This window comes from Fringilla coelebs, assembly GCF_963513975.1.
Source record: "Fringilla coelebs genome assembly, chromosome: 14".
Lineage (NCBI taxonomy): Eukaryota > Metazoa > Chordata > Aves > Passeriformes > Fringillidae > Fringilla > Fringilla coelebs.
The window spans coordinates 12,663,829-12,677,902 of record NC_140040.1 but is presented as its reverse complement, the minus strand read 5'-3'; the positions used below and the strand labels follow the sequence as shown (position 1 = coordinate 12,677,902).

Genomic DNA, 14,074 nt, shown 5'->3' with positions numbered 1-14,074 from the left:
GCCATCAAAATTTGCTGCATCAGAAATTATCCCAGTAAGAACACAAACAAGTACAAGGCACTGCTGCAGCTGCAAAGGCCAGGCTGGCCACCAGCTTCGTGGGCCCAAGGACACCAAGTGCTTTGGGCAGCAGAGGCTTTGTCTTCCACAAAGCCAAAATGACATTATAAGCCCAGAAACATGAGCTAGCCCATGCAGGACATTCATGGGACATGGTGCCATTTTAGTCAACTATAGTCAAAATTTGCCCCTAAGAAAACAGACTATAAAGTAGCCAAAAGAGCTGGAATTTACCAGAGTAGCTCCTGTCACCCAAGCACAGGAGACAGACCAGCCTCTGACAAAGAATTGTCTGGCACTTAAGTGCCAGGATTAGCACAAGCACCCACTTGATGGTGCAGGGCCCCATGGTGACACAGTCTATGGTGCAAGCTAAAAGCAGAATAACAAATCTCCCTTTCCCTTGAGATACGTAACCTAATTTCTTAGTGGCATTATTTCTACTATGTTAGAATGGAGAAGAAATTGTTCCCCAGCAATGCTGCCTCACAGAAGGCTGCTGCCAGCAATTCCCCAGCACAGGAGCAGTGAAAGGTGCCGGCAGAACCCTGGTCCGGGTGCCTTCTCCATGCCCTGCAGCAGGAGCTCTGCCCTCCTCTGCTTTGCATTCCTTTCAGAGCACAGCTGCTTGCTTGGCTGGGCCCCCATCCAGAAAGGAATGAGGAGCAGCATCCAGCCACTGCAGGGGCACAGCACCAAGCACTCCCCCGCTCACACCTTTGCTGGGACATACCATTGTGCCAGGAATGGCAGAGAGCACCAAGCATTTGTACAAACCGAGTCTACTCTTCATAACGTCCAGTGAACTTCTTCAGGCAGTACTCCTTTGCACCCTGTGCTTCACTATGGACTTGACCACTTGCTTCAATGGCCATCATTGCTGGGCACATTCTCAGGGGGCTCACAAGCTGCCAATCAGGCCCCTGCAGATACACATGCACACCCACTTCCCAGGCAAGGGGCCATGGGCCAGCCTCCCTAGCTGAGGCTCTTTCCACAAAGGTTTGACCCAAAGTGGAACTCGGACTCTGATAAGGAGGCTGGCCCAGCCCTAACACACCCCAGACCTGTGCATGGCCAGCAGAGAGCTACAGGGTTACTTTGCTGGTGGGCTGGTAGGTCAAATCAGCTCTGAAGGAAGCTAGGAAGGCAGCAGGACAAGAATCCAGAAACAGAAGGAGAATGAACCCCATCAGATCTGCTCTCACCTGGAGCAGCAGTGGGCACAGCCATGGGACTGGCCCAGGCAGCCAAGAGGCAAAAGGCAGTTTCACAGGCTGAGTGTTAGGTAATGGCAGCCCCAAACCAACCAGGATTCACCTTCCAGAGCAGTGTGTTTAACATATGCCAATTTTCAGACTGTATTTATCCAGGGGCTGGTGTGTGTTTTTCCAACATGGCAACATCAAATCAAGAAAATCTTCAGAAAACAAACAAACTTGTTGGGATGTGCCAATAAAAGAAAATCAAGTCAAGCCAGCAACGGACAGTAAGAAGGACAGAGAAGCAGATAAATTCCCTCTAATAAAGGGGCCAACTGCCTTCAGCTTCCCAAAAGAACAGGATTACCATATCCCCTCCCTGCCAGGGCCTCAGCAGCTCCCACCACGGGCTGAGCAGTGGCTGTGGCTGGACTCTGGGCTCACTACCCAGCAGGCAGGCTCATCCTGCCCCATCCTCCACCACCATTTTCCTTCCCTGAGGGCACCTCCAGGGTTGTGGCCATGTTCTCCCTAACTGCAAGGAGCTAAACCAGCAAAGATTCAAACAAGGAAAAACAAGTAAAGAGGCTGCAACCTGGGGAGGAAATCCTACCTCAGACTGTAACCTGAGGAAATCCTCAAGCTTCCCAAGCTCCACAGTGGGACAGATGCTATAGGAAGGGAAACAAAGCTGCTAGAGGGACTTCACTGACATTTTCTTAGGCTACAGATATGTAGGAATCATCATGGCAATTTCCCTGCCTGTCCCACAGTTGGGCTATTTTCCCTTGAAACCATCATCATCTGCGCATAAATTCAAAATCAAGTTCTTGGTGGCTACCTCAAGCAATGTTTTTATTAGGTGGTTTGAGGTTTGCTAGGAGACAAGAATTTACAGCTGGCATGTGCACCACCCCCAGTGCCTGGACAAACAGGCAGGGTGGAAGAGAGCACATGCAGCCAGGCAAGACACTATTCTTCCAAATAAGCCCTGCAGAAACAATATTGCATTTTCTAATTTGAAGGGAGTTTTTCAATGGGACTCTGAGGGACAGCATAAACAAGTAATTTTGCTTCCTTTTACCTTAACATTGTGGGATAGAAAGGTTTTAGCAGCCCCTGCTCTGGCGGCAGCCAGGACCTCCAAAGCCACTGAAGACAGCAATTTCTCTACCTGCCTTTTTGTTTGCTCAAGTTTTGCCCCACATTGGCTTTGCTCATGCCAGTCAGACAGCAGCAGGTTTTAAGCCACTAGTCTGACATCTTCAGCAGTGCCTCTGACTGCCTCAACAGAGAGAACATTTCTTGGCTGGCCATGTGTGGGGATACAAAAACCTCATTTACAACTTGGCATCTCAAGGAGGACAGGGTGGTACAGCAGCAGGTGACAAATTAAAAGCTCATTTTTCTATGCACTTTCTTTGGAGCCACGTTTTGAATACAGACCCACTGGCAAGGGGGGAAATCATAACTCGGATACCTCTTTATGAAAATATGCATTTTGTCTTTGGGAGAATTCCTGGTGCATGTCAGAGCAGCCAGCAAACCCCATTTGTGAGCAATCTGCCTGCATATCACCAACAGCCCCACCACCAACACAGCATCCCTCTGCCAATGGCAGGGGGTTTGTGCCCCCAGGCCCCTGAGCAGCAGATCCTGCTGCAGCCAGGGACACCCGGCGGTGCAGGCTGGCAGCTCTGCAGGCAGGGCCCGCAGCTCCCCCTCCACAGCACCCTCGGGGCACTGCAGCCAGGCACACCTCGCCTCTGCCAAGCATCTCTCAGGGGTGGGGGTTGTCAGACCCTCACCTGTACGTTCAGGCTTATTACTGAATTTACTTATATTGAGAAGAATGAAAAAAGAAGCTCCCTGTTAAGTGTTTGAGACCAAAAATAGTAATCAAAATAAATCAAATTTGAGTTCTAAAACAAATATCACTTATCTGTTATCAAGGAGAGAAACAAAACCACCCTTAAAATTATAGGAATCAGGTCAATGGACTCATATACAAGCATTGGGCAAGAATCAAGAGCCAAAGACAAGCACTCAGAGTTTCCTTTCAAAACGGCTCATAATGCATTGTACCATACTCTACAAGTATGCTCAGAATCAGACCAAAGTACTTAATCTTTTAAAAAAAAGGAAAACAAACTTTGAGGCAACAACTTTGGCAGCCAGAGTTGCCTACTACATTCCCCACAAAGTATCCCTGCCAGAAACACACCATTTTTTGGATGTAATTCTAGTATAAACATAAATAAGGTGCAAGTCACACACAGCCCTCCTTCTATTTCTCCACCCCGATATTTTCAGTACTCTGCCACATCCCACATGCCCTCTGGGGGAACAGTCTGGTCAGTAAAAGCAAAGAAATTATGAAGGGCAAGGCATGCCATTTTCCTAGAAATAAAGGAGGCCATGAGCAAATTACCCAACCAAAATGCATGCACAGAATTCAGCAATAAATAATACACAAGCTTGGCATTACTATGCAATCCAGTACCTCTTTACTCATGTGAGTAATCTAATAAAGCAACAGAAATATGAGTAATAGCTTGAATAAGTAAATTAAAACAAAGCTACATTTACCTATCAAGCAAAATAGCCTGAATGCTGCTGCTTTTTTCAGCACAGCAGGCAGGCTTGTACATCAGAAAAACTTCCTTGCATTTTGCAACCATTTTAGTTAGCCCAACAAAAGATATTACCTATTCCTCTAAGCTTTCTCTTTCATTTACACATCAACACACATCGTATACTGTATGTATCTGTGTATAGTCACAGAGTAAGGGGTGAAAGCCTACTTTTGCCAGTTACCTACCTGATCTCCCCTTCTGTACAAAACCCCTGAACAATTTTGAGTCCTCACAGGCCAAGTTCAGATACTGCCATGATCCTAAAATAGTTGAAATGCCAAGAATTGATGACTGCAGTCACACTTGTCCTCAAATGTCTCTATATTAAACAGAAAATAACTATATAGCACAACAAATGCACTCCTCCAGGAAGGAAAGCACTGTCACTGTCTAGTAAGAGCAGAAAAGCTGTTTTGTTTAGGTCATTTGCATGTCTAGTGGTTTTTTTCTGCTTATGCATAATCACACACTTTTCCATGGAGCTGGAGTCACTTTTCAGATCTGCTCATTCTCTCAGTCTTTAGATTTAAAATTAAAAATAATATAGATACAGCTCCGGGTAAGCCGACCTCAGTACCTAATCATCAAGCACCCTCCATACAAATTGCAGCAACAGATTTCCTACTTTCCCTATTTTATTTCTCTCTGTTTAGCATCTCCACTTCCCAAAGTATGAAGTTCAGCCTCCTACCATATTTTTTCTCTACCACCTTTTAGTTTTCCATCTTTTTAGACATGAAATTGAAAGAATGCAGAATCACAGTCAGTTGGTCTCATGTAAATCTGTACCTGCTTGTTGGTCTCATGTAAATCTGTACCTGCTTACAGTGACAGATGTTAAACACAACCCAGGTCTCTTGGGTTTCCCCAGTGCCATCTAGGAGCTCCCACAGCTCTGCTGCATCTTCGGCACCCTGAACCTTCCCAGTGCTTCCCTGGAAATCCTCCCAGCAGCAATCTCAGAGTCAGCAGAAGGAGCAGGAGACACTCTCTTCAGCATTAGATCCTGAATGACCATTCTCATCAAATCTCTTTACTGCTCCTGCTCTTTCAATTGCAGTGTAAGGAATGAGACTAAAATCCAACCCCAACCAAGGCCTGTAAGAAACACTACCAGAAAAACAAGAGAGAGCCTTCACCCTACAGCTGATGGCCTACTCAGTCTTCCAACACAAACCTCAATTAAGAGAGCTACTCAGAGAGCTTAGACTTACACCTAAACATGCAACCCAGTCCCAACTGCTATTAATGGAAAGAAAAAAATAATGTACTCACACTTAAGACAGCAAAACCAGAGACACCCCCAACAAAACACCCCACCTCTACATTACACCACTCCCTTTTTAAAGCACATGGCAAGTCTGTTTTCACTAACAGACTTCTTATCCTCATTACCACTCAGCTGCCCACCAGGTGAAGCAAGTTCCAGCAGTCAGCAGGTGGATGCTTGGCTAACCTGCCCCAGTAATAACCCAGAAAAACCTCATCTCAGCCAGGTGAGGATCATCAAGAAATGAACAGACCTCCAAATTTAAGCGCCTGGTGAAGGTGCCTAGACCTTCACCCCAATCTCCAGATTACCGTAGGCAAATACTACGTAAAGCCAGTAACAGCTTTTGTGAGTCCAATCGATTGGGTGGTTAAACTTGTACAGTCAGCAGGCAACCAAGGGAGGCATATATTTTAATGGTAGATGTGGAAACAAAGGAATTTTGATTAGCCTTGGGACTGGAGGGGGTAAAAATACTGGTTTAGGATTTTCCCAGGATATGCATATTAACAACTTGTCTTTTTGCCCTCTGTGTAATTTTTTTTAATATTTGGAAAGCAGAATTAGGCCACATTTGACCAAACCTCCAGAGCCTAGCAGGAGCCAACAGAGACTGGAGTACAGCGACTTGTTAATTCTTGTACTTTTACTCATAGCAGGATTTCACTAGTGAGCAATGCATTTTCTGCAGTGCTATCAGAGGCTTAAACAAACTGTTTCTCTACAAGCAGGGATCTTTCCCTCTGCTTTGCTTTCAAACCTGAATGCATTGTTTACGTTCTCTAATATCAACTAGAAATAACTTCTGTGTAAAGAAACTCCAACTGTTACACTTCTGAAGCAGCCTTCGTTATCAGTGCCAGACTCAAGGAGAACATGACTGCAGGTGATGCTACAAAGAGAGACGAGATCAACCCTACTAGAAATTGCCCAGGAGAACACACAGGTAGGGTGGGTTTAAATGAGATCACGACTGAGATTATTTCACCCCCAGCATACCCAAGTGAGCCCTTCAGGTCTCCTGAGTGGCCTCTATGCAGCAAAGGAAACACTTCTCTGCCACAAAGGCTGCCTTACATTTGTACTTGCCACGCGGCTGCAGTAGCAATAAGTCCTTTGCTGTTTGTTCAGCTCTTGAAAGTCCTGTAAAGCATTCACCATTCACCTGTCACACTGCACAAACTGAGCCCTTTGAAATGAAAATCTAAAAGTAAATGTGTTAGTCACGGGCTGCTGCTGCAACAAGAAGCGAGCCCGACACCAGCGAGCCTTCAGGCAGGTAATTCAGTTCAACACGAGACCAGCAAACAACAGTATGTTTTATTTAATTAGGAAGAACAGAAGAGATAAACCTCACAGCAGGGCGGGTAATGACAACATTTCAAAAATAATTCATGCCCAGGTAACAAAAGGGCAAATTTCAATTACATAAAAAAGCTAAAAAGTTGACTTAATACATCCAAGGGGGAAGAGGGAAAAAATTAATAATTGTACTGCATATGATTAACAAGTGGCATTTACAAGCTCTACAAATTGGTCTTTCTGTTCCCTAATCTGTGGCTACAAAGGAAAAGGTTTTCTTTCTAAGCAAGTGCAAACAATATAATGAAGGTACTTATGGCTAGATTCAGATGGGTATTGCAGTGCTACCTGAAGTCATTCTGTGGAAAGCTAACACCATCCACCAACCCACAGTACCACAGGGAGAGCTGTGAGCCTGTTCCAAATGGCAGCACCCAGTTTCCAACACCATCAGGTCCCTTTGTTTACATTTTTGAAAACAAGCCATTGCAAGAGGTTGAAGCCTGAGCCTTCTGTAGCTGGAAATGTCACAAGAGACCATTTAGTCCCTGCACATCTTTCTACTCTCCAGAATAATGTGACTCCAACAAGCCACCATAATTCACTGCTGCACATATATGTACATCTAGGTGTTGTCAAGAAGATGTAGTACTTAAAACTCCCATCACCTTATTTGTCTAAGAGAAAAAGGAACCAGCTTCTCTCCATTTACTAGTGGACAACAGGAAAAAAAATACATGAGATTCTACTTCTGGGCTCTAAAACATGTGGAATAAATGCACACAGAGCCCAGAGCTGGTCTTCACTTGGCTCCAGCTCCCACCTGCACTTGCCGAGTCTGTGTCCACCAACGCATGCACCAAAGCCAGGCCCTCCCCTCCACCACTATTTGTCAGTCAAGATTTAGCAGGAGTCTCTAATAGGTTTTATATGAGTAGTATTTCATTTCTCCAGCACATTTACTAGGATACAAGGGAATATAATAGCCACGCTTTTTCAGAGGCATTTACGGAGGACATTGATGGAGTGATGAGGACCTGATATAGGCATTTTATAAGACAGTTCAATTATTGTGGGTAATTAATAATCTTTTGTGAAAGAGAATATTATAATACATATGATGCATGAGACCAAGAGATTATTTCTTTTTCAAAAAAAATGTGGTTTGAATTTTTCAAACGCTGTAATCATCTAAAACTGATTTCACAAATTGGAATTGGAAAGCAAGATAAAAATTACCAATTCAATAAAAATAGCCAAGTAAACAATTACAAGTGCACCTATCAAATAGAAGTAAATATTAATTCTACAGCGTGAGAAAGTCTCATCATTCACAAAGCCAGCAGGTGAGGTAGGGTTTTAAAATGTTTACTGTAGTAACTGATCACTGGGTACCACCTCAAGTACTCAATTTAGTTAATTTAACCAAGCTTAAACCACTTACCCACGTTTAACCTAAAAGTTAATTTGGCACCAAGCAGTAGATAAAACCAAGCCAAAGCCACATCTATGATAAGAAAATCTGTATTTACACAAGCTTAACGCATCTACAAAACATCATTTTTATATCCAATTCAGAGGATGGCATGAACATCTGCTTTCACTTCAAGACATTAATTTTCAATTATTGAAGAAAAACAAAATAAATCCTGACAAATTACTGGTAACTGTAGAATCTTTTGTTACTCTATTAGTTTATAATAATAATTTAGAAATCCTACAATTAACATCCTACAAGACGTCTCTGATTATTTTTTTTGCATGTGTCATCTGAAGCAATTCAGCAGTGAATGATGTTCTTTAACTTGCACTGATTGTACACAAATATTTTTGAAGAAAAACGTAAGAAGAATTCTCCAAGAGCTGTACAATGGTAGTTGCTCTTCTTCAATGGCTTTAGACATAGCATCACGAAAAATATGACATTTCTATTTTCTTCCCATTTATATTTAAATGTTTTGTGCTACCTTTCCCACTCTTTTCAATTTTTGGCCATGTTTATTCGTTATATTCACTGAGACCAATGGGAACGGGCCGCAATTAAAAGGTGTTTGCACACAGGCAGGAGTTTCAATCAGTAAAACCAGTTAAATACCACCCAGATCCCGTCCAGGAGAGCATTCCAGAGGGAGAGAAAGGCAGGAAAATGGGACTTGTGGAGTTCAGAGGAGAATGCTGCTAGGCTTGTAGCAAAATACACAGGCAAAAATTAAAAACTGCAGGCTAATCCCTGAAGGCAGTGCTCGGAATACTGCATGGATTCAAACACTCTCAGGGCACCAGCCCCACAATGAAACACCAACATCTCCAATTATTCCTAATCCCCCAAAAGCTACACTTGATAAAGAACAATCAAGAGCGTAATCTTATTTGATATGAGTTTTATCAATTTTAGCTGCTGCTTTCACTGTATCAATAAAATTCCACCGAAACTTGAATGAACTGTAAAATTAAAGGATAATCGCACAAGTCTCTTGTATTTGGCAATTATGATTATACTTGTCAAAATTTAATTTGTAGAATGTACTGTTCCAGTACCTTCAGGTTCTTCTTTATCAACTGGGAAAAAAGGAAAATTATATCTTTAAGACAAGTATGAAAGACATTGTTACTTCCACAGTCAACTCTGTAACTGAGCTCCAACATTGTATAATTGACTTTGCAAGCAGAACAACAGCAATATAACAAAGAAAATGTCAGTGTTTTCACAGCGCTAATCTATAGCACTAGGAGGGCCTCCTGCTGTCAGCCAGAGCTGACAATACAATAGCTTTCAAAGGGATATTACCATCATGCTTTTATTCTTGACATCAATCAAGACAAAGAGAATCCTTTTCACAAGACATTCAAAATCAAACCTTTGTATGAGCAGATAGGTAAAACAGCATTCCTTTAAAGAAGATCATTCATAGCAATCAACTAATTGTAACTCAGCAAATGGTTGAAGTATTTTTATTTACTTTGCAGATAACGAAGTAATGAGCAACCCCCCTTTTCTCTTCTTGACTGACACAAATGAGGCAGGTAGGGTGTGAATCAAAAGTTTCTATCAGCATTTTTTGCCAACAGAAAGCAAAAAAATATGACAGCAATTCTGCAACTTCAAGTAGGATAACAAATCTAGAGTTAATTAGTGCATTCTTTTGCAAAACAGTTTGATTACCAACTAGCACGTTTATGCACAGAATACCCCCGCAAGCTGACAGCAATTTGCAGAACTGTCAAATTCAGCAGCCAAAGTGCATCTGATGCTTAAAACCTTGTGCCAATGCGAGCCCAGTCCCACAAAGAGCAGTCCAGTAATGCCTCAATTACCATTACATGGGACTGGAAATCCACGGGTTGCTGTTCCCCACATCTCAGCACGGCACCATCCAGAACCACCTCCAAGCACGGGAAGCTGAAGTTTGACCAAGGGGAAGAAGGAAGACCTGCCCTCCTCAGCCCCCTGAGTGGACTGGGTGTCCCCACTCCCTGCAGCAGCCAGCACCTAACAGACTTTTAAGGACACCGATGTTAATGCCAGTGCCCATCAGTTGTAGTGGGGGACAAGACAGAGTGCTCTGACATTGACAGCTGTGTTATGTTCTGGGGTTCAGGTCCACGTGGTTTTAACACTGAGTAAGGTATAACTCCTCCTTACAGAGAACTGAAAAAGCTCTCAGCACTTGAGGTTACTGGCAACAGGGCAAGAGTCTGTGCTGAGGAAAATTACTTTCATGGGCTTCATCTGTGATGTGAAGTAAAGCTTCAGAAAGTGTTTTACTTCATCATTGCTACCACCACACTGTCCCCTAAGCGTTTATTTTGTAAACCAGCAGAGTCTCAATACTCACACTTTTATTCCATTCTCACTAACGTGAAACCACCTTCCTTTAGGCCAGCATTGTCCCCAGCCACCAGCTATAAGGATAGTATCTTCAAGTTTGCACAAACTAATGGTCAAAACAAATCAGTGAATTGTATTGCAAATCATAAATCCCATGTCAGGGGGAAGCCCAGGGCTACTGCTGGAGTTACAGCTGCAGGAATTACTGTAAGTTTCTGCCAGGCTGAACCTGAGACCTCATAATACAGCACAGGGGCCACCTGACCTGCAGCTGTGCTGGCATCCACTTTGGGTTTGCTATCACTTCATTTGCAATAACGCACATCTAAGACTTGTCAACATTCGATACTTCTGTCAAAGTCAATCACTTCTTTAAAGTCAGCATTGCTCCCACTTAAAGAGCAGGCAACTTGCTTTTTGCATGCAGAATAATCCCTTTCATCACAGTCACAGACTGATCCTATTTTAGTGCATAATCTTTCTGAATGGAAAAGGATACACAAATCTTGTAGTGGTTTAATAAATAGCAAAGCTGCTATACAAAGTGAAATAAAAGACGGAAAAGAGAAAAATGTTAAATTATTTTAACTCCTAAATGCCACACATATATTCACATAATTTATGCTTGTTTTCTTCTCAGTTGAATTGAGAAACCTATGACCTCAGAGTGCCTTTATTTATTACATCTCAATTATTTCCATGGAAACATGTACTGTGGCAATCTACTGGATTGCCAGATCCCTAGACCACAAAATGTATACAACGGACTTTTTACAAGCAGAAGATTATGGGTGAATAGAAAGAAATGAAGAATTTCTTTATCCTACATGCATGTATGAGCTGCCTCCTATTATCCAGAATTTCACCCAGATTCAGCTCATTCTTAGACTCCCCATTAGGCAGCTCAAACTAAGACCTGTGATTTACATCGAGTTTTTGCTGAAGCTGGAAACATTTCTTTGTGCCTAGAGACCTCAGAAATATTTAGAATCTTTAAAAACTGGGCTTCACCCAGCTCACTGTTGCAAAGACCTTCTAGATTTTTCTGCATTACAGGGATAATGTTTCTCAGCTATGACTTGCCAGTAAGCCACCTACTTTAATTCATAAAAAGTAATCAGGTAAATAGTGATCAGTTCTATATCAGAATTACAGTTAAAATTTCATTAGAAAGTATCGACCACTTGCAAAAGCTATTGCAGCCTAAAAGTAATGAGGAAGAAAACAAAAGAGTAACAAATGGTAAATATCAAACATTGTATGTCACAAGATGTCAAGGCTTACTAACTGAGCTTCTAGAGCAAACATTGTTTGTACTGGCATAGAACTATTTCCTGAATGTTAAATGTGACACTTTAGCACAGGAAAATATTTTAAACTCCAGAGGCCTGGCCACTAAATGGGATCCCCTCATCTGAGAGAAGTCATGACCCAAGGCCTGCTCCACTGTTCTAAAACTGCAATTCTTTTCGTTTCAAACAAGGTATTTCAGAGCATCCCCTAGAAATAGCTCTACCTCTGCCCTTTCTTCTGGCCAGAGACTGTAACATTCATCTACCAATTACTGAAGCAGCTCCTTTAGCAGATTGTCCGGGATTGTGGAGGGTCACAATGCCACGCTGCAAACCTGCCCCACAGCACAATGCTAAAAGGTGCTCTTAGTTTGGGGGAAAATTGTTAAGGGGGTTGTACAAAGATGAAGAACCAACTTCACAAAAACTTGATAAACATTTGAAACACATGCAACTTACACTGCAATCATCTATTAAAGAACGGATATTTCACAAATAATATAAAATGGCCCTGCATAGGGTTTCAATTTGTTCTTTAACGGGTCGATTAACTGCACGCTAATTTTGTTCACTTACGAGTTATTTAATTACAAAAGATTTGGACTTTTTGTTTCATCTTCTGGGCTTCCAAAGTTCTGATCCTTTTGTGCTTCTACAACAAAGCCTCGGGTCCACTGAGTTTGCGACTTCTGCTTTGTGCAGAGGACAATAAAACCTTCCTCAACATCAGCTAAGCTCCTCGTGGCTGGGAGCGAAAGGCTTCGGGAATCCCGCTTTCTCTCTCGCACCCATTCACTTAAAAGTCAAAAAGCTGGCAATGCGTGCAGTACGGCGCGGGGCTGGTCCCGGCCCTCCCTTTACGTTTCTCCAGCTGCTGTTTTCTTACGGAGGTAAACAGGAGATTTTAAACACCGCTTCGCTGGGCATGGAGAAGAATACGCATACTTTAATGTCTAACCTTTACTCATAAAGCCGTTACTAAATTTGGCCATTGTTTCTTCAAGCCCAAGCAAATTCTTAACCCCTATCTATCAAATCGGGTTTAATTCTCCCCTTCTTTCCACCACCCTTACGCGCATTGGACAGAAGGAGCAAACAGACGGCGCTACTATTCCCAATCATAAAGGAACATTAATTTCGGGCTAACTGGCTAAAACACGAGTGAGCTCATTCCTCCCTTCCTCGGCCCGCCGATGCGCCACCGCACCCGAGCATCACCGCGAAACTTTCCTCCCTCCCCGCCACAACGATGCCACCGGCTTCTTTCATCAATTATCGCGACACGTGTCGCCGGCGAGTCTCGGCCGGCTCCGCGGTACCCGCACAACCCCGGAACGGACGGCGGACGAGCGGATGCCCCGCGTAGGGACACGCCGTCGGTTCCGGGGGGGTCTCCGCCACCACCAGCCCGTACCGGGGGGGGGATTCGCAATCCCCGCCAAGCCGGGCCCCGGCCCTGATTGGCCGCGTCGCGGCGGCGGAGGCGGCGGCGGCTGCCCGGGGCCGGGCGGCGGCGGCGGGGGCCGACCGAGGATGCCTTACCTTTCACCGAGCGGGGCTTGGCTTGCTTCCTCCTGGACATGTCCGGGCGCCGTGGCTCGTCCTCCTCCTCCTCGTCTTCCTCCTGTCCCTTCCTTCTCTTCCTCTCCCTGCCTTCTCTCTCGGCCCCCCCGCCCCCCGCACCTCCAAACTTTGCGAGGCGAAGCGGCAGCAGCGGGATCGATTATTTGATTTTCTCACTTCTTTCGCCTGTTGCAATGCGGCAAGTTCAACTCCTCTTTGCACCCCCTTGGGCACCTTCCCCCGGGGAAAAAGAAAAATTAAAAAAAAAAAAGAAAAAGGAAGAAAAATCGCGGGCGCAACAGTTGCAATATTTTTTCCTTCTTTTTTTTTTTTTTTTTTTGTTTGGGTTTTTTTGATTTTTTGAGTTTTTTTGTTCCTTCCTTCCCTCCCCCCCCCTTGGATGTGCAAATTCTACCGACGAAAAGCGAGCCCGGCCCGCGCCCCCACCCTCCTTTTTGTTCTCTTTAAAGTTTGCAGGCGCCCTGCGGCTCAGTCCGGCTCGCACTTTCGGAATAATAAATTTTTTTTAGAGGAGAAAAAAAAAAGAAAAAAAAAAAAAAAAAGCAGAGCCCTGTGCGGGGTCCCTGGCTATGGGGTGGGGGAGGGCGCGCGGCGAGAACTCAGTGTCTAAACCCACGAGGAGCTCCGGCCCCGGCAATCCGGGGCGCTCCGGGGGTGCGACCTTGTTGCGATTTTCCTAAATCCTCCCTCGGCCGCGCTCGGCCCCCTCCCTCCCTCTCTGCCCGCTCGCCCCCGGCTGCCTCTCGCTTCCTCGCCCCCGCCGCTGACCGGGGAGGGCGACGAGTCCTTTTTTATGCTGGCGGCGGGGGCCGAGGGGCGGCCGCCCCGTGTCCCCGGCGCGGCGCGGCCGGCCGTGCGCGGCGCGGAGCTGGAGCTGGGCGGGCGGGCGGGTGGGCTCC

The 14,074-nt window shown here is 44.6% G+C and overlaps 1 protein-coding gene across 2 annotated transcripts in view; it reads right to left on the bottom strand.

The window, feature by feature from the left end:
- ZNF423 (zinc finger protein 423) overlaps positions 1-13,829 on the bottom strand; it is a 224,111-nt gene extending 210,282 nt beyond the window's left edge. For both annotated transcript variants that reach the window (XM_084214896.1, XM_084214897.1), the window contains exon 1: positions 13,134-13,829. In XM_084214896.1, coding sequence (XP_084071022.1) covers positions 13,134-13,173 — 40 coding nt within the window. In that variant the 5' untranslated portion in view covers positions 13,174-13,829. The remainder of the gene's footprint in view (positions 1-13,133) is intronic.
- Positions 13,830-14,074: the final 245 nt, after the last annotated feature.